The sequence below is a fragment of the Seriola aureovittata genome, chromosome 1 (assembly GCF_021018895.1).
Source record: "Seriola aureovittata isolate HTS-2021-v1 ecotype China chromosome 1, ASM2101889v1, whole genome shotgun sequence".
Lineage (NCBI taxonomy): Eukaryota > Metazoa > Chordata > Actinopteri > Carangiformes > Carangidae > Seriola > Seriola aureovittata.
Window position 1 is genome coordinate 5,934,386 of NC_079364.1, and position 21,333 is coordinate 5,955,718.

General features: G+C 41.2%; 3 protein-coding genes across 3 annotated transcripts; all 3 read left to right on the forward strand.

Moving 5' to 3' along the window:
• Positions 1-520: 520 nt before the first annotated feature.
• LOC130173493 (V-type proton ATPase subunit d 1) lies at positions 521-6,550 on the forward strand. The gene is made up of 8 exons (XM_056382831.1): positions 521-730; positions 1,993-2,164; positions 2,988-3,166; positions 3,303-3,382; positions 3,847-3,924; positions 4,191-4,367; positions 4,708-4,785; positions 5,279-6,550. Exons 1-8 carry the CDS (start codon positions 604-606, stop codon positions 5,438-5,440), a joined length of 1,053 nt encoding a protein of 350 aa, XP_056238806.1. The 5' UTR covers positions 521-603; the 3' UTR covers positions 5,441-6,550.
• A 760-nt stretch (positions 6,551-7,310) lies between these two features.
• On the forward strand, positions 7,311-10,173 carry foxr1 (forkhead box R1). Its single transcript, XM_056376601.1, has 6 exons — positions 7,311-7,431; positions 7,637-7,729; positions 8,406-8,629; positions 9,184-9,272; positions 9,483-9,629; positions 9,896-10,173. The coding sequence occupies exons 1-6, from the start codon at positions 7,311-7,313 to the stop codon at positions 10,161-10,163; spliced, it is 942 nt and encodes a 313-aa protein (XP_056232576.1). The 3' UTR covers positions 10,164-10,173.
• A 2-nt stretch (positions 10,174-10,175) lies between these two features.
• LOC130176371 (secretory phospholipase A2 receptor-like) lies at positions 10,176-15,404 on the forward strand. The gene is made up of 6 exons (XM_056387455.1): positions 10,176-11,513; positions 11,704-11,871; positions 12,393-12,608; positions 13,068-13,291; positions 13,592-13,917; positions 14,850-15,404. Exons 2-6 carry the CDS (start codon positions 11,717-11,719, stop codon positions 15,036-15,038), a joined length of 1,110 nt encoding a protein of 369 aa, XP_056243430.1. The 5' UTR covers positions 10,176-11,513; positions 11,704-11,716; the 3' UTR covers positions 15,039-15,404.
• The last annotated feature ends 5,929 nt before the right edge of the window (positions 15,405-21,333 follow it).

Here is a 21,333-nt window from a genome sequence, read left to right on the forward strand (position 1 = left end):
AGGATATATGAAGATTTTCCACTTTTATGTGTGTCCATTACGTGTGTCTGACCTCACATTTTGGGTTCTCTAGACCACAATACTAACTTTTTCTCAACAAGGGCCTGGTGACCACATATGAGGATATTATACTGCCACTCAGTAATCGAAATTTAAAACTAATGTCCTCATATGTGGACATCATTTTTCTCAGGTCCCAATCAGCCTAAATAGCAAAGAGAAATTAAAAATGCACGCCATGCCATGAGTTCGAAGAAAAAAAAGATGTTGGTTTTATTATATTAGGTTATTATTATATTAGGATATATTAGTTTAATAATTTAATATTGAAAGAAATAGGCTACCATATTCTTCCAACAATTTCTCAGAGCCCCTGTTTTAAACACAGCTTTTGTCCCCAACTGAATGGTCTTCAGTGATGAAATTTGGTCCCAAAAGTAGCCTATCACACACACATCCACAGTGAGGGAGAACAGCAGAAGCAGCAGATGACTGATCAGGTGACAGTCACATGGTTCAGTCAGCTGATGCTAAGGCTGCTGAGGCTAACCGGACAAACTGACGGTTCTCCTGCAGCAGAAACGGAGCTGACGGTCAGACAGGATGCCTTTCTCCGAGCTGTATTTTAACGTGGACAACGGCTACCTGGAGGGGCTGGTCAGAGGCTTTAAAGCTGGAATACTGTCTCAGGCGGATTATTTAAACCTCGTTCAGTGCGAGACCCTGGAAGGTGAGTTAACACAGGTGATAGCTAACGGCTAATAGCTAATAGCTAGCCACCGGGGCTAATCCCACTAGCTAACGTCAGCTGTCGTTCTCAACGCTAGTTAGCACCTAGCTCGGTTTACATCAACGATAATGTTGATTTTAATCGTTCTATACGATATGCCACTTTTATTATCATCACATAGTGCTAGTTATTAAGCTTCACATCAACATTTTGTAATGATTCAAGAAGAAATATCATTCCAAAATTCCTTCTTTAAGATCGCTACCCAGCTAGCATGATGCTAACTTAAGCTAAGAGTGTAGTCGTGTGTTATGTCATTTATTGATCAATGATGGCCTTTTTTTTTTTAGAGGAAATGAAACTACAGTTGCTCCCAGCATTTGTACAGCATCAAAATCCAAGAGTGAAAACTAAGATTGTTCATCCTCTTTAGTAATAATGGAAAATATCAAGTGTTGTTGTGTAAGAGCAGATTCATATGAAAAGTCAATCACACAACAGTAATACAACTTTAACAACAACGACCTAATATTCACTGTGATGATTATAGTATTTAAAGCAATATTAAACCTTTTAAAAATTGTATCTTATATAATATTGAAAACAAATCCAATTGCTGCTATGATGACTAATCAATAGAAACTTAATCGTCAATTATTTTGGTAATCATTTAATCAATTTAAGTCATTTCTTGATCAAATACTTTTGGCTTGGTTGTTGATCTCACAAAACAGGACGTTTGTGGATGTCACCTTGGGTTTTGGGAATTTGTGACAGGGATTTTCTACCATTTTCAGATGTTTTTAGACAAACAATTAATACACTAATCGAAAAAATTGTTGTCAGATTAATGTATGATGAAAATTATCGGTAGTTGTAGCTCTAACTACAACATGGACACTTGGGAATATCCACTATTCCGCCATGCTGGCTCTCCCTTTTACACAGACATCGATCTGTCTCTGTGAAAACATCCACTGCTGGCCTCAAAGCTGAAAAACAATACCTCCTCCATTCGGTGTTCGTACCTTTTACACAGAATGGTGAGGTGGAATAGTGTAAAGGTAGCACAGGTCTGTCTACAGTCCGAATCAGATAACAGTAGGATTGTTGGATTACTGCAACACAGAGGAACTGGTCATCACAGTTATAGGAGAACTAAAATTTGACATTGACTATAATTGTGGATGAAACAGCATATAACACCAATCAGGGGCCTTTTGATCAGCTGTAATTTCTCTGTCCATACATCTCCCCTGCAGATCTGAAGCTGCACCTGCAGAGCACAGACTATGGCAGCTTCCTGGCAAACGAGGCTTCTCCTCTCACTGTGTCCGTCATTGATGACAAGCTGAAGGAGAAGATGGTGGTGGAGTTTCGCCACATGAGGAATCAGTCGTATGAGCCACTGGCCAGCTTCATGGACTTCATCACGTAAGTTTGAAAATATACTGAAATGGTGAATAGCTATGGTTGGGATGTTTGAATGGGTGAATGTTGCATGTGAAGAGCTTTGAATGGTCGATAAGTCTGGAAATAGAGCAGTCCACTTGCAATTTACCATATGTAATTTATATACTGACGACCATTTTCAAAGCATCAGCAAAGCAGCGCCACACATTTTACAGTTGATTTCTGACCCTCAGCACAACATTTTGAATTCATGTCAGTACACAACAAAAACTGGCAAGAGGAAACTATGACATTGTTAAAGGTTGCTAATTCATAACAGTGAATATTAGTAGTTATATTTGAGAGAGAGAGAGAGTCTTCTTTCTTTTTTACACAATCCGCACCTGGTCGTGTCTCACAATGAACATGATACACAAAACATACAGTCATATATACACCTGCACATTCATAAAAAGAAAAAAGCAGAAAATAAACACAAACTTCTGGACAACAGTTCCTTTATATGACACATGTCACTGAATGCACTAGCAGAGACATTCCTGTCCAGATGTGCGTTACTGTGGCAAGTTGTGTGATTTTTACAATGTAATGAAATTAATTCAGACCAATGAAAGTTAGGATATAAATGTAAAATCTTCAGTTAAGCTTTGAATAAATCAGCTGTAATAGACAGTATAGTGTCTATGTATATACTGTAGGACCTGTATGATAAATTTAACAAATAACAGAAACAGGGAAATAGATAAAAGGCTGCTCACAGAGTGACCTGCCACCAGACTAGAACTTGACTTCTTCACTTTGTCATGACAAAACCTCATCTGGTCCCTCCTCCATGTGACCTCAGGTACAGCTATATGATTGATAACGTCATCCTGCTGATCACGGGCACTCTGCACCAGCGGGCCATCTCTGAGCTGGTGCCAAAATGTCACCCCCTGGGCAGCTTCGAGCAGATGGAGGCGGTCAACATCGCCCAGACCCCCGCCGAGCTGTACAACGCCATCCTGGTGGACACACCCCTGGGTAGGTACCTCCATACAAACTGGAATTTAGACTAAGGAGGATGTGAAAACCAAATAGTAATGTCTCCTACTGAACAGGAGATGGTGCTGAAGCTTAAAGAAACATTAAACATTAAAATTCTGTCTTGTCTTTTCAGCTGCCTTCTTCCAGGACTGTATATCTGAACAGGACTTGGACGAGATGAACATTGAAATCATTCGTAACACACTTTACAAGGTAAAGCATAGAAGTATTTTCACAGTGCTTTACAGAATAAAAGGCAGGATGAACTGGAGTAGAAAGAGTTAAAACAAAGTAGATTTAATAGAGAAAAAATAAACAGTCAGTAAATTAAGTAACATAAATCTATAAATTGTAAAAGATGCCAGCAACAGTTCGATTGCAAATCTGCAGTTTTTAAGATGTTGTGTAATATATGTAAAATATTTTGATTGCTACAGAGAATACACTGAGATTATATTTTCTATTTTTAACTTAATGTCACTTGATAGTGTTTTTGTTAATTTAAGAACTGTGTTGATTTATCTCGTGTTTATTTATTTTAATTTATCATGAAAAGTGTTTTTGAAGATCTTGGAAAAAAATATATTTTTAGTAGTAGTATTTTTATTTATTTATTTATTTATCTATCAATCAATTTATGGGTTTCCTAAAATACATCTTGTGTTATGACCTCTCAGGCGTACCTGGAAGCTTTCTATAAGTTCTGCTCCAACCTCGGAGGAACCACAGCTGACACCATGTGTCCGATTCTGGAGGTGAGTTTCTGCCCTGTTTTTATAGGTGAAAATAAACGAACACATGTGCTCCTCAAATTAGTTTTTTTTGGACCAAAATTAGTTCATTATACAAGAGCAGCAGTGGACTTGCAGTGGGTCTTAACAGTACCGCGATAAAAGTGTGCACAAAAAGGTTGAATTGATTTCAGGTTGATTGATCAGTGTATAGGAATGAGCTCGTGTATATTAAAGTATCAGCCCGGTCACTTGTTGCTGCTGCGCTGACCCTCGTGTCTCTGCTGCAGTTCGAGGCCGACAGGAGAGCCTTCATCATCACCATCAACTCATTCGGCACAGAGCTGTCCAAGGAGGACCGTGCCAAGCTCTTCCCCCACTGCGGCAAGCTTTACCCAGAAGGCCTTGCTCAGCTGGCCCGGGCAGATGACTACGAGCAGGTCAAGGCTGTTGCTGACTTCTATCCTGTAAGTCCATTGTAAATCCTTTGAAATGTTATTAATGTGTCAGTTTTTATACAGTCCCTCTTATTTTACGCAGCAAAGGAGAATCTGGCCAAGTTTCTGCTAAATGCTGTGAACCATTCTGACCTGCGGGGGATTTTAAAATCTGCCAACATGGTTGTGTTTGAAGTCTTGTTCACTTCTGTCTCTCCAGGTTGTCATATTACTTTCCTGTTTTTCCTCCTTCTTTTGGTGTCTAAGTCACTGTTTTTGTGAAACACTGTTTTGATAAGTTCATGAGGCACTTCATTCTTCCAGTCAACAGCCTGTCTCTATGTCTGAATTTGCTTGCTACTATCGCCAGGAGTACAAGCTGCTGTTTGAAGGCGCTGGCAGCAACCCAGGAGACAAGACGCTGGAGGATCGCTTCTTCGAGCACGAGGTGAGACACATCTTCAGCCACATAATTTACACCCAAGTAAAAAAGCTGGAGTACTGACTGAAGGTTTAACATCATCATGTTGTATTTAGCTTAGAGTTGATTTAACTTGATTTGTGTGTAGTGGCTGCTCCCCATTCACAAATAACCTATTTAAATAGGTGGAATTGAAGCACACTTGACACACACCTGACAGGTCGCATATACAGACCTGAATAGTCAGGGTACTGTGTGCAGTGTGCAGATTCAGGGAGTGAATATTATTAAATTGCTTCTTCACCAGTGTGCAGACTTGTATAGTAATGAATTGGTGCCGGTGTATTGACACATGTCTTGCAGCAGTGATGCGTCTTGCCCAAAGTAACAATCTACAAATTGAGAAAACAATCAGGATAATCACATGATTGTGCAGCCCTATAAATTAATAAGAGTTGTGCTTGTCATTATAAGCTTCGTCCATTCCTCTCTATATTCTCTCCCCTCCTTCCCGCTGCAGGTGAAGTTGAACAAGCTGGCCTTCCTCAACCAGTTCCACTTCAGTGTTTTCTACGCCTACGTCAAACTGAAGGAGCAGGAGTGCAGGAACATCGTGTGGATCGCCGAGTGCATCGCCCAGCGGCATCGCGCCAAGATCGACAACTACATTCCTATCTTTTAAGCCTACTCTGCCTCTCTCTCCCCATCCTCTTCTCTTCCCATCATCATTTCATTCAGTCTTATGTCTCGTCTCCAGTCTCAGCTCGGTGTTAAAGATTCTGATGGTTTGATGCTAAATTTTCTCCATCCTTCACTCCTAGGTGTGAATTGGTTCTCGACAGCTGAGTTCCTTGTTGTAATGTGAGCTCCGGTTGTAAAACACATAATCAACTGAAACACTGTTTTTAAGTGGAGGAGAATCACATGAGCATGGTCCAGCAGAGGTGGTTGGTACCTGTTTTAATGAGCTCGCATGGTAAAGGAGACAACTCATTTGACTTTCAAACACTTATTTCTGATTGTCTAAACTTTGTGACACGCAATGTGTTGTTTTTTTGGCGGCACGCCTCGTCCAGCTGACTCAACAGCTGCCAGAAAAAACTAAGTCCAGACAGAAAACCCATGCCACTGGTGAATCTTGATAGATTTTTTTCCCAGAACTCCCAGCACAACAAACACAAACACCTTTTGAAGATCATGTTGATATTCAGGCGCATGAAACGACTGAGGTGCAATAAACTGTATGTTTTAGATGAATCTCCTACTAAAATCAGTAAAAAGACAACCTCATATCAAAGTGGAGATGAAAACATTCCTCTGCTCTGCGTCAGTCACCACCAGGTTCTACATGACCTGTATTTATTTCTGTTGTAGTGCTAGGTTATCTCAGCATGTCCGCTCATTACTGTGCTTTTCCCCTGAACCTAACAAGTGAATTGTGCGAGCTCCACCCCACCACGTCTTAACTAAATTGTTGTTAGATATTAAAAGTACAAATGGCTGAACAGGAGCTTCCAGTCCTCACCGTCCCTGTTCCTGTGTGAAGTTTCTGTAAATGAACGTGAGGCAAAATCTTGAGTATATGGCAGATGTAATGTTAATGACTATGAAAAGGTATATAGATATTTAAAGATGACTATATGATTTTGTTTTCTCATGCTGTAAAAATTGATTTATTGCTGTTTTGATCTGTTTCTTACTTGTGAAATGTGTATTGTTAATGTGATTAAAAAAAAAAAATAAAGTAAACAGACTAAACTGCACTAACGCAGGTCTGGAGAAATGTAAAAGACTCATCAAATTGTTTTTGAAATAGTGATTTATTCTGGTGACAGATATAGTAAAAAAGAAAAGTCAGTTTTGCTGTTGATGATAATTTGTTGTGTATTTGTGTACTTAACTGTCTGGGATGTGTTTATGATTCGGGAAGACTTTGTAACTTCTAATTGGAGGGGAAAAAAAGGAAATGCTTTTTAAGGATTTCTGCAGTGGCAAATTTCATTGTTTCAAATCCTGAAGTGTTGTTGTGGCTGCACCGAGGAGGAACAAGTTTCTACAGTACACAAAGCAAGCAGAACTGAAGCTTTTGTGGGAAGAAGTTTCTAAAATACAAATCTCATCACAGCTATGTCACAGGTCCACTTACTAGCTTTTGCTGGAGCTTTTAACTGCATCTCATACTCTTCCTCAGCAGATGGGAGTTTGCACAGTTGGCACCTACTGACCCAAGTGGGACTGTTCATGTGACGACAGGTTGCTGTATTTAATGGATCAAACTCAATTTAGTCTTAGACCCGTTATACATACTTATAATTATCACTCAGTTTAATGTATGAAACAAATTCTGTTGTGATATTTAGTTCAACTGTAGCAACTTCAGGCACAAGCAAGTGATTCAGCACAGGCTGGACTCTCTTTAGGTTTGATTAAGTCTAATCAGGCTGTTGAGCTCCAGCTGCTGTAGACATGGACTGCAGGTCTGTCAGGAAACCTGCACATCTCCTCAGAGCCGCGGTAAAACTCAGAGGAACAAACCCATGAAACATCCAGGCATGACCTTCCAACTGAAAACCACAGCTCATCTCTTCGACCTGCACTGCACCGTAGGCCTGACGGACTGGGACATGGACAAGGAGCTGAAACTGGCAACAACCACCGACCAGTTTTACCACGGTGACTAAAAACCATGCTGGACTTAACTGACAGGAAAAACACAGATTATCATTGTTGTTGTTATTATTAGAAACGAGTTGCATTCACAGTTTCACATTACATTCAGGAAGAGTGATCAGAGTCTCAGGGTCGAATCAGCAGATTGAAAGTTGAGAAGTTTGAGGTTGTGTGATGTTTGTGTTTCTGTGTCCGTCTCTGGTGACAGATGACAACCTGAATGATCAGTACATGGTCCAGAGGCCTCCTGCAAGAGCCTCGAGAAGAAAAGATGAATTCATTTTTTACGATAAAACGTCAGGTAAGCTGAGAGACGGACACCATTCTTCAAACAAATGAAGGTGAGAATATCATTTTACAGCACCAGTCTCCTGTCTGTGTGTTGACCTGCTGAATCAGCAACAACATTTGTCTGGTAGTAGCTTTAATGCATAATTAACTTTGACACATGTTTTCCTTGGGTCCTGGTACTGTATATTTGCAAAGCTTTTACTAATAACAATAATGATGGCGATAAGAATAATAATAATTATGATAAACTTTATTTGTAGTGCACTTTTCATACGAGATGTTGCTCAAAGTGCTTTACAATAAAAAATGAAATGGTACAATGAAACAAGGACAATGAGATTAGACAGTAGATGATAAAATATGTAAATGAAAACAGCTCCTCTGTAGCTCCTGGCGAGGTATCCCATAGCAAAATTACACTGAGAATAATATAAATGTATATATTGATTATATATTTGCAGTATATTATTTGTGTGTGTGTGTGTGTGTGTGTGTGTGTGTGTGTGTGTGTGTGTGTGTGAGAGATTCACTATCCCTCAGGTTGTGGCATGTTGATGTATATTGTGCAGCGAGATACTGTAAGATGCTGTACTGTCTCTCTCTTTCATTTTGAGGTGTTCTTCAGTTCATTGAAAAAGTTTTTGCTGTTGACCTCAAACGTCTGCCGTGGTTTTTCTGTCCGTCAGACACCTTTGTGAAGCCAAACCTGTGGCTGATGGTGAATCCTAACATCGTCTGCCCAGTCCAGTACGGAGCAGCTCTGCAGACTCCCTGTGGACCTGCAGGGGAAATCCAAACACCTGCTAAGACCCAACATCCACCTGCAGCAGAGCTCCACATGTGTGCCCCTGGTGAAGCTCCTCTCCAGGAGGACCTGCTGCGCTCGGTGTCCTCCTCCACTGAATACATGGTACAGTACACACTGCTCCACACTCACGGTTAACACTCACTCACAGTACTTATGGTGTAACCAGTCTTGATCTGCATTCTGTATGAAGTGTGCTAAGTATGTAAACCTGGTAAGTTTGTGTGGCTAAGTAGTTGAAGTATTTTTTTAAATTTACGAATAAAAGTAGTGATACCAAATGATAAAAATATACCATTACAAGTAAAGGTGCTGCATTTGTTTCCTTTTGTTGTTGTGTGTTGTCAATAAAATCTACTTAAGCACTTTTACTTTTCTCCCCTGTCACTGTTTATCATATCACTGGAACATTATTATTGAGGTGCCCAAGGATGAAGCCGATTTTAGTTTTCTCTTCTGCTGATGGGTATATTCCTCTGTAAGAATGCATCATTTTATTAACCAATCATATTTGTCGTGTACTTCTTAATCTGAAAGTAACTTTAGCAGTTGAATAAATAGTGGGAGTAAAAAGTATAACACACTGTCGCAGCTAGTTGCTAGTACAGGAGTCAATGCACTGATTCAGACAATGTGAGTGTTTTTTCCTTGACTGTTAGATCAAGAATGAAGACGTCTCCTGTCGACCAGCCAGGAACAGATGCAAGGGGAGGACGACCAAAGCCAGGGTGAGGAAGTGGTGGTGGTGGTGGTGGTGGTGGTGGTGGTGGTGGTGGTGGGTGGGGGGGTTCCCATGTACGCCCATGAGCTAAAGTTTGGCGTCTGCATGGATTTCTTCAAGCTGCTCTGGAAATGTTAAAATGAACACTGTCATGCACAAGCAGCTCAAGTGGAATGACTGGACGTTTAATAAAAATGAATGAATGGGCTTTAAAAAAAAAAAAAAAAAAAAGTTTATTTTTGGCTTTTTATTCCAGGACACTAAGGCCGTGAAGCCGGGATGCTGGCCCCGTCCACCAGTGAATTACTGCACCCTCATCGCCTTGGCGCTCAAGAGCAGCCACGCGGGAAGCCTCAAAGTCCAGCAGATTTACAACTTCATCAGGTCATAATTTAATAGCTTGGTAAAACTCGGCCAACAGTTTTATGTGAAGATCCAGTGTCATTATACAACATACATTCTGTTGACTAATTGGATGGGACCCAATTGCACAATTTTGAAGTTGCTGGAAGGTAAAAACTTTGATTAGGGCCTGTGTGATTTCCAAAGGTAACGTTGCATTGGACTAACAAGTTGGACCATGGCCTGTTTTGGGGGAGGGGGGTTTGAGCTCCCCCATGTTCCTCATATTCCTTTCTGTCCTTTCCCAGAGAGCACTTCCCCTTCTTTCAGACGGCTCCGGACGGCTGGAAGAACACGATCCGACACAACCTGTGCTTCAACAGCAGCTTCCGCAAAACCTGCAACCAGCTGGGCAGAGATGGGAAGAGGAAGTCGTGCTTTTGGCACCTGACTCTGGACGGCCAGCGCCGGCTGGATGACGAGATCCGCATGTTGACGGGAGAATCCCTCAAGCGGCTGGAGAGGAGCATGTCCCACCCAGGTGCAGTGAGACACAACATTAATCTGAGGGCATGAATTCAGACGTCTGAGGACAAATTATTAATCCATGTTAAATGCTGATTCGATCTCACCAAAGTGCAGCAGCAACACTTTTAAAAGTTATGGAAATGAGTCCTTTGGCAAACAGGGGGGTGTTAATCTATCACAAAGATCTTAGTTCAAATGTTTTAAATCTTAAAACGGGCAGCAAATATTTATTACTAATGACTGTTTTCTTTTTGTTTCAGATAAAATTCAGAGTTTAATTGCACTGTGACGGCAGTTGAAAAAGTCTCAGTGCATAATTAAACTTAAGACGCAGAATGTTTTCTTCTCTGTTGCGTATCACTCATGAATTCTGTAGTTTAATGCATCTTTGCACATTTTGATTTACATATTACTTTAAAAAAAAAAAAGTGAAGACATCTGCACAATATAATGTTATTAATTAATTTAACATCTCTGAGTATATTAATTCTTTGTGTGTTTGATTGTCTGGTTATTTGTTTTCGTTGTGGAAAGAGATAAAGATGTTTTGTGAATTTGTGTTTTGTCTATTGCATGTGTTTTCTTAAGGTTGAGCTCTCAGGGCCACCGTACAACTGGCCAAGTTACCTCAGTATTTGGCAAGCGGTGTCTATCACTTTAATGCCAGACTGTTAAAGGATTTTAGAGGCAGGATACTGATATTGGAGCCTAAATACAGTTACCTGCTGTCTGTGGATATCTTTGGCATCTCTGGACTTCTGTGAAGACAGATCATAAAATAATAATTTTATGATACGATAACACCATAGTTAATCTCACAGTTAAAATCCTGACTCGTTATAAACAGCTGTGCTGTGTAGTATAGTGTTATACAAACAGGGCTTTGTGAATCATGTCGTCTTTTCTCAGTGCCTGCAGATTTTTCCTTTAACCTGCTTAATGCAAACTTAAAAACCAGTAATGGAAACACATGAATTACAAAAAACAAAAACTCAAATGCAAAAAAATGTATACGCTCGCATGAGGTGATTTTAAAGCTCATTCGACAAAGCAATATTTTCCTAAATTAAATTGCATTCAAGTTGAGGCCCCCGCCATATCACGCCCCCAGGAGCCGGTTCCAACTGAGAGGCAGACTGCTGGCCTGCTTCCCAGCGTCTCTTGGGCATATGTCTTTATTATTTCAGGTCTGTAGGTAAATCTCACCTTCATTTGCCAGCAGTCAAATGGTGCAGTGATAGGGAGCTGATAGTTGACTTAAGGGCGTCTGCTAGTCAAATTATTGTTCTTATATAAGAAGTGAAAAAGTAGTGAAACGTACAGCTTGATGTCAGAGGCTCATCGAGCAGCACCAAGAGTTTCTCACTGACGACACTGCAAACCAACACATCAAGACAGGTAACGACACCAACTGAACTGAACACCATCAGTGTTTTTTAATCATGTCTGGTATCATAATATGATGGAAGATATTAAGAGATAATAATATCCATTCACCTGCTGAGCAGCTGTAAAGATTGTCAAAGTGTTTATCCTCACTACACACAAAAGTACAGTGCGGTTCAACAAGATGCTCTCTATACAACAGGACTGTGGTGGTGATGATGATGATGATGAAGAGCGACCTCTCAAGACCCTCCCTCCTCCTCCTCGTCCTCTGTAGTTCAGCATCTGGACTGGGATCAGTGGTGTTAAGATACTATTTATACATCAGACATTACTACACCTGGGAGCAAGCTCGCAGTTACTGCCGGAGGTGGGGGTTTTCTTTTTATTCACATTATTGGCAATAGCTTTTTAAAAAGTTATGACTGGGCTTTAGTGAACTTACGCAGAATTATAGAGCAAGATAGATGAACATCACTCGCAATCACAACAGGTTATTTGACGCTGTTGTCAGTCTGTGTGTAACATTATCTTTTAGATGAATATTGATTTAAGAGCAATGTCCTTTATGAAATATTTTGTTTAAAAATGAATTTCTTGTTTTCATCGTGGAAGGGCGAGGTCGTCCCGGTGTGTATATATATGTATATATATACCCTCCCCCCTGATGAGGAGACCCTCCACAGCCGCGAGTGTGACTCCACACAGAGTTGCACTGGGCTGGATGGGAATTGGGTCTTTGTCACCTTGTTGTCCACTCTTCACTCTGCAATGGTTTCATGGCATCCAACTGAAGAATCAGCATCCACTGCTTATCTCAATGCACCCAACACCTAATATCCACATAACAGTAGCCTAAAACCTGAAACTTGATTTTATTTGTCCAAACAGCTCAGGTTTCAACGGTGACTTGGCCGTCATCTATACGCAGTCAGATGTAAACAATATAAACTTACACCAATATCACGCATGGCACGGCCTGCATCTGCCCAGCTCTTCAAGTTCCTGGGCTTGGTCCGGTGGGCCAGCCAATAGCCACATTACCTGGGGAAGAGATGAGCCACAACGAGGTGACGAATGTGCTTACGTCTCTTACACCAAAAGATGGTAATGTGAGAGTGTTCTTGCACCACTTTAAAAACTTCTAACAGTGATTTTTCATTTTAAGAACATCTACTTCAAATCACATGTATCTAATATCCATACTGGACATTTTTTCCCACATTTTATATGTTGTAATATGTTAAATTTTCTATCTGATGTTATTCGTGTGTAAGTTAGAAATAAAGGCGTGAGTTCTGATGGCCCTTTTATATGATGTTTTCATAATGGATGGATGGAGGGTTAGTCCCAGGGTTTTGCAGTATAATGGTGTTTACTTGTGTTTTATGTGTTTACAATTTATATCTTAATGTTGCAGTACTACAAATATTTCGTTACTTGTATTAAATGTACGAAAATGTCAAAAACACTGAACTAACGCAGTTAACTTTAAACAACCTCGTATGTTTTTCTAGCAAGGAAAAACTGGATGAATGCATTAACTTCTGATATTTCTTTTTAAAGGTTTTATGGCTCCAATTGTGGAGTGTATTACTTCTTCTTCTGTGACACGATCCAGGCCAACAACTACAAATACATATTCATACCTCAGTCAAAGACATGGTCTGAGGCCCAGCAGTTCTGCAGGAGTAAATACCGAGATCTAGCAACTCTAAGAAACACTGAAGCCATGTCCAAAGCTATTGTCCCACGGGACTTTCCGGTCTGGACTGGACTGCGCAGAGATGGTAAGGACTAAGACAGTCACATCATGTCATGCTTTTATGAACTATTCTTATATATTCAGCCCTGTAACTTTTTTCTCTGTAAGATGTCACCAAATTAAGTTACTAAACATCTGTCTCACAGTAGTCTCTGAAGACTTAATGATTCTGTAGCTTTTTGAGAAGAAAAACACACATCTGGAGACAAAAAGTTGAAAATGTGGTAGTGAGTGATATAAAACAATACTTACAATTCCTAAAAAGAATTAAAAGACAGACTTTCACCTCATCTGTGTTGCTGAACTTTCAACATCTGTCCTGCAGGGGGAACGTGGAAGTGGACCAAAGGGAGTTCCGAGTACAGAAATTGGGCATCAAATGAGCCGAGTAACAACGGCGACTGTGTCTCCATCTTTTCTTTGAGAAAAGAGATGGCTACCCAAAACTGCTCCGCCCGCTTTCCCTTCATCTGCTACAGGGACAACCTGGTCCTGGTAAAGGAGAGCAAGACCTGGGAGGAGGCGCTGGAACACTGCAGAGCTCTCAGCACACCGACCACCTACAACCGTCGATATGAGCTGGTCAGCGTGCAGCCTGGAGAAGACCATGACTTTGTGATGAACAAGGTCATGCAGGCCGACACAGAGGAGGTGGGTTCACGACCGGCAACATGTGTAAGAAATGCTTTCATGAGATCTGTTTTTATAAATTAAAATAACAGATATGCCACCTCCACCAACCAGCTCTGGCTCTGTGTTTTGTGAGCTGGGCGGCCACGGCTGCATGTGGAGTGAGAAATTTGAACTTACTATAAAGTAAACTACTGGGTGTTTATTATACAGAATATGAAATGGGTGGATAAATGGGTGGATGAAGGCGTGATATCGGACAAGCTCCAGCAGTTAAAAGTCCCATTCATTTTTGCCATTGACAATGTTATGTGACATAAAGGTGGAGCACTGCTATGGCTTGGATGGACATGAAACTCTCCCGAATAAACCATTAGTAGAAATCTCTGTCAGTTTTGATTAAAAAGTCAAAGGCGATAAAGCGATAAATGAAAATAGAATATAAATGAAAGCAAACAGAGAAGGACTTCACAGTACCGCACACACAGGTGATCTCCAAGAACTGCATTACAATAATCCTCACCAACGGCCTACTTTTTAAAAGAAATCCTGATGATCACATCGATGTATTATGAGTACTCTGACATCTGGACTCTTAGACTATGCCAATCACTTGTCTCTCTCACATGCCAACGAAGTTTTCTCTCTGGTTTGCTTCATGTGTCCCACTGCACACACTCATCAGCGTCTCTCTTTCCCTGAGCCCACCAGCCCGGCCCATAAACTCCACATTGAGATTACATCATGCACATAACAACAGCTTTTCTAGAATCTTGTATTAAACCTTAAAGGTCTGAACATTAAAAGTAATACTTGACCTTGAATTGTAATCGTCTGTTTTATGGGGTGGTTTGTGGGGAAAGTGCTTTGAAGACTGGAAGGGATTTTGTTTTTTTTTGTCGCAGCTCTCTTTATACATCTATGAAGGTTCATTAGTTGTTTCCTCTCCCCAGGTGTGGACTGGCCTTCGTTTCCTGGCTGGTCATTGGCTGTGGATTAACGGGGCAGATATGTTGTACCCTGACCTGCCCGTCTGCCCCCTCATGAAGCAGCACTGTGGAACCTTATCCAAGAACAGCACAGGAAATATGGAGACCAGAGACTGTGAAGAGAGAAAGAACTTCCTTTGTTACAGCAAGTGATCATCATCTGCATCAGGGTAGTCGCTGCCACATTGTCTTGCGAACATCATCCACCTTCTCTGTTGATGTTCTCATGCCAGCAAATGTTTGGTACACCTGTTCTATAGATGCTAGATGTAGGTTATGTAAATAGGCCTTTAAATTCATTTATGGAATATGAATCACACTATGTTTTTTTCTTATAAAATGTTATGGTTCTCTCATAGATCATGTATCAGCTGATTAACTGATCAACTGTCATCAAATCTCTTTGTTTATCATTACATTACAAAAATCCTTAAAAGATTTAACATGAAACTTTACTATTTTCAAAATGTAGCAGGTTTTATCTCACATTTTTTATATTAAAGGGTTAGTTTAATGAATTTTCGTTTCCTCACTGTTGTCATTTTTCATAAGAGTTTCCGACAGTGTTCCCTCAGCAAACTCTCACAAGAGTTAACGGCGCCAGAGAAGAACCAACAGAAGGTGGTGGTAATGTGCCAAAAAGTACGGTGGCCTTGAGGGCTCAACGCACTGCAACGAAACACATGCAAATAGACAAAACACAAACGATTTCAGAAAACATCTTTGTGAATTTCACCACACATGTGCTGCGAATACTCACAACACAACGGAAGTGTTTTCAGCGGACAAAACATTGTGTTGAGGTCTCAGAGTCGTCGTATGACAAGCTAAGTTACCTCAATATTTATCTAAATGAGTTGGGACATGAACAAGCCTGTACTGCTAAATGCCAACAAAAATGGCTACCTAGCAACCGTCAGCCAGACAGCAAAGCATTAATCCGTAAACTGACTTGTGTGGCCACAGTGCACTTTTCACACTGTTTCAGCTCCGTGGAGATGGATGGAGTGATTAACATGGACGCCGGCCACTCTGAAAGCCCGTTCATAACTCACTGTGAACCAAGTCCATGCTGTAATGGAAACACTGGAGATGAAACTGATGCCTGTCAGTGATCAGTGTTGCTGTGCAGAGAAACACACTCACTGTGAATCACTGCAGTCAGCTGGACGAGTGAGTATCAGTGTTGGCAGGCTGACACACACACACACACGCACGCACACACACACACACACACACACACACACACACACACACACAAGGCGTTTCCAATATAACAGAAGCATCAGTGTGCTGAGAAGCTGCTGGGATTACTCTCCTGCTATCTTGGGAGTGAAATGTCTGAGACGTAAGAGAAGATCTTAGATTTTAATTTTGGAAACAGATAAAAACATAAAAGAAGCTTGAGGAGAACTGGAACGAATTAAAAACTGGATGAAGGATATTAGAGGAGTTAGTTGTGGCCGGATTTTTCTGTTCGTTAAAGGTTAATCCCTCCCTGAGTTTAATGAAGCTGGCAGCTGTTCAGTGATGAATGTTTCACAGATGTGTCATATGCTCGTTATGAGCGAGAGGAGGAAACCGTTCCAGCAGGGCAGAATCTCAGAAACCCAGTCTCTCTGAACAGGATGGTGTTGACAGGGAGTGTGTGTGAGTTTATGGACCATGTCTTGAACAAAAATACACAATTTCAATCTGCAGAGACTTAATGACTTTGTTCAACTTCAGTCAGTAGACAAAACAAGACTTCATAAAACAAATGAACAAAGCCAAGAGCTCAAAATTTCACAGACAAGTCCTCCAAACTAAATAATGTTTGCTTTCCAAAGCAAATACCTGCTGCCTACATTATCCATAATGCTGACTGCAACAGCAGTGCACTGCATAGTGTCTTCATGGGAGGTTTAAGGGAGTTTATAGTTGACATTGCAAAATGTGCCAATATGAGGTGTCTTCAGGGGCCCCTTTTCCACTTGGGGGCCCCGAGCATTTGTCTGTTTTGCCTCTCCTGATGGAGCACCTCAGGATACCACTTCCACTTTTGCTTCTGAGAGACAAACTTTTTATGTGCACACAGTTATAGTGAAAACCGGTCGGTGGTTTTCCTGTGGTTTGTTCACAATACAAGCTTCTAATGTGAAACAGGAGCAGCAGGAAGTGATTCATTTGAAATGTAGTAACTTAACAGAGCAAATGCACGTCCAATATGGCTGCAGGACTTTCAGACTGTGGAGTTGATCATGACTGGGTGGCCCCACATGTATGTTTTCACTGTCATGATTTTATTCATTTAAAGGAACCCTGTGGACTTTCTGACCACTAGAGCTGCTGCAGAGAAATGTCTTTACGAGTGGGATCCCGTTTTGTTTGTGTCGTACTCGCACTTTTGTTTGCAAGAAAATGTCTATAAGGACACTTTTAATTCATGTGTAACATTTGTTTCATATGTTCACTTTAGAAATCATGCTTATACAGTGGGGTCCACGCTCAGATGTTTGGACCCGATTAAACAGGTTGTGTGTGTGTGTGTGTGTGTATATATAGATATAGACACACACACACACACAGACAACCTGTTTAAAGAAACTGAATGGCATATAGAGATAAATGAAACCAGCAGCTGGCTTAGTAATAAAAGCAAGAAAAAGAAGTAATGATGATATGGTTTGGTAAAGAGTCAGCAGTAATGTCAAGTAATCATAACTTGTAACAAATGAAACAGTAGAACAAAACCTCACATTCAGTGTGTGTGGTTTCCAACATGCAGTGCAGTTAGATGTGCACTAGGTGGCAGACGTTTCTGCCTCTGCTGGAAACGTCCTCGTTACACACTGAACTTCATCCATCCAGTCAAAGTGGAGGTCGTTCTCACTGTGGTTTGGTCTCTGTGGGTGAATTTTGACACTGAAAATACCACAGACCAAAACTTTGGGATTTCAGCAGGAGGTTGGCTTTTATGCTCAGAGGCCAGAGCTGGCTCAGAAACTCTCACAACATTCATTATGTGGTGTAGAACCTTCTGCTTAGGTTTTATTTATCTATTTAAATTTTAATAACTGGTTTTTGTCCAAGAGATTTAATGCAGAGAAGGGGGGAAAAAAAGTTTAGAGTTAAAGGGAGATTACAACGGATTAGAGTTTAAGTGGAAAATTGAGTATTGTGTAGGGAGATGACATGACTCATTCTCACCGTCACCTTTGGAAAACGTGATGTCAGAGTTTTGTTTATTTTGTGAATGCAAACAGACACAGACGCAGTAGTGTACAAACGTGTGATGTGTTGAAGCTGTTCACCTACTGCGCTCTCAGCCCCTCCTCTAACCCTGATCCATGACGCTCAGACCACATATCCTGGTCCTGGATTGCGCAGTCACTCAGGCATTCTCAAAATTTATTACTGGGGAAATGTTGAACATATGAACTCCCCAGGTCGTCCTCTCTTTCATATTCTTAGCAACTGACAAGGTGGAAAAAAAACATGTAAACTCGGAGAAGCCACAGGACAGACACCCACCTAACAATGTTTTGTTGACCTTTTAAGTCGCTACACAGAGCTCTTATTTTCCACACTTTTCCTTAAACAAATGTATCAGTACATCACTCAGTTGTTACAACAAAGACTTACTCCCCCAGGCAGTGTTTCCTTCCAAGCTGTATGTCACCTCCAGCAAACTCTACCAACTTCCAGCTATTTGGATGAGCTGCTGAGTGCTAATCCTTGACGTCACTCACCTGTAATCCATTCCCTCATCTGTCTGGACTGGATCTGCAGCGTGATGCCGTTTTTACGGGACAGCTGGCAATGTTTACTGTAGTGGGAGAGACGGACGGGGTGTTTGGGCCAAGAGTGGAGAACGGAGCTGCAACCTTCAGACCCAAACTTAGACGAGAGGTCTCAAATTGTGCAGAAAACTTAATTAAATAGTAACATGCCTGTCAACCAAACGGAGGGAAAATAACACAACACTGGATTACACAGCTGGCCCAGATACAATGCAAAGGCAGCATGAAACCAGCAGAGTGAATGTAAAGAGTCAGGTTCACTTCAGGTGACAGTAACTGAGTAGAGACATCTGCTCGAGTTGAAAACGTCTCAACCTTCAGAGAGAAATTTACATGACGCAAGAAAATCAGAAGCCAGTCAGCCTGTTTGCCGAACATTGTGCGAACTGATCCTGGCAGCCTTTGTTTAATTAACTCCTCTGTCAGACTCAACCGGACCGTCACAATATAACTGCATGAGGAGAGATCAATCTGAATATTTTGATAGTTAAAAAGAAGGATTGGTGATTGATTAGGTAACTTTACTGTAACCCCCCTCCCCATTTAGCATTTATAAGCAATATACAAACATTTAATGAATAGTTTCTTACACATTAAAATGTAGTTGTCAGCAGATATAAGTGCAATTTTGAGTGTTTATTAATGTTATCATGTTTTATATTCTCACAACATTGCTTTTCCTCTGTTGTCATTCATTCTCTGTTTATACAATCAAGCAACCACTGAAATGTGTACGGTTTATAAGTCTTCAATATGGAGGGGTTGACGTACGTGTTAGTGGAGAGGGATTAGTTTAAGCCTGTCATTTTCGTGAAAACAAAGCTGAGAAGATAGGAGAGAGGGTGCACTGTAAAATGTAAAGGTTCTGCAAATGAGATTTTAAACAATAATATAGCAGCAAGCAGCTATTTTCTATGTAACGATATAGTGGAATAATGGCGTCCTGAGCAGAGTTTCTTCCAGAATTTCCTTCACTGAAGAAACTGAAACGTTTTCATCTGAAAAGGCCTCCGACAAAGAAAGAGATGAGACCGGGGCACAGGCGGCGTGGCCATGGGGAATATCAGCTCGGTTGGCTGGTAGACCATGAACCGGCTCCGTCAGTGTCACTCGTACGGCCCGGTTCCAGTGGATAAGTCCAAGGCTGAATTTCTTTCCCAGTCCAACCGTGGAGTCAATACTGGTCTGGCTTTACTGAGATGAAAGCCCCACCAGCTGCTAAAGGACATCTCTTCTCCTCCATGTGTAAGTACCTTGATGCAACACAATGTTATATATCTGTTTTCATTAGTGACCGGCTACAGAAGCCATGACAACTTAGCTAATCTTCTGTAACCGAAGTTATGAATGTATTCAGCAAATGTTGCTATTGCTAGCTGGCTTAATGTTAGCATTGCTGTGGAAGCACATCATTGCAATGCTAACGTTGGCTAATTGTTGTGGCTGGATTGTTTTTGTTGCCTCTCATATACACAGTGTGACTTTATTCAGTTGTGTTTCTTGTTGTGTGTTTAGTGGCCACTTCCACTGGGCTTCATAACACCTTAGGCCTGAGATGCTGGTGGTCTAGCGCGACATCTAGTGGCAGTAATGATCCTTTACAGAACCTTTAATATTGCAATATTTTAGTCCATATAATATACTGTACAAAAAAGAAGCATCTTGTAGAAACTGCCAGAGTGTTCCTGTGGATTTAGGCTGTCTCAGTGTCTTCCGTCTCTCCATTTGATCCCAGACTGATTCCATGATGTTGAGGTCAGGGCTCTGTGGCGGCCAGACCATCTGCTGCAGGACTCTGTTCATCTTGTCTCTGAAGATAATGTCTCTGGCTGTTTGTTTGGACTTGTTGATGGTGTTGCCATCCTCTTGTCATCTAAATTATGTACCAACAGATTGAAAATCCATAAGCTGCCCTGTATATCACATAAAACTGATAAGAATGCATATTGATTATCAGTTTGTAGAGAACTGAGGAGAGCTCCTTTCAACTAAAACTAACCTGAAAATCGAAGGGACTGCGGTTTTCACCGGACAGTTTACCGCAGTGTGTGTTGTGGTTCCTAATTCTCCAAACTAAAAACTAAAACTCCTCCTCAGGGTAAGCACTGGAGAAAGTGTTGAAGTTGGCGTGGCGTCACCATCAGCCTCATACCGAGCTGTTTCGACAGTCAGACTGTGTTAAGTGCTGTGGGAGTGTTGCCGTGGTAACCATTTTGTGGAGTGTTTGTGAGCGTTTCAAGCTCCCGTGGGATTTTAGGGGGTGGGCGAATGAGAAACTGTGTGTGTGTGTGTGTGTGTGTGTGTGTGTGTGCGCACGCGTGTGTTTAAGCGTGAGTGTAAATCAGTGTTGGCTGGAGATGCCTGGGTGACCTAATGCACATCTGTGTGTGTGTTGGACTGATAGATGGAGAGAGATTTTAGTAAGAGAAAAAGTTCTACTTCTGTCTTTGTGTTCAGAAGCTGAGTCTCTTATCGTAGTGTCCAAACAGAAACAAACAAACAAACAAACAAACGGACGGACAGAATGGGTGGGGTTAAGCCCCAGTCCTCTGACAGTGATGTGACTCTGTATTTGGAGATGGGCTCGTCGCCTCCAGCAGCTGCTCCTGTTCTGAGCTGCCATATCTTATTCATAACCTGCAGAACAGTAACCAGATCCAGCACAC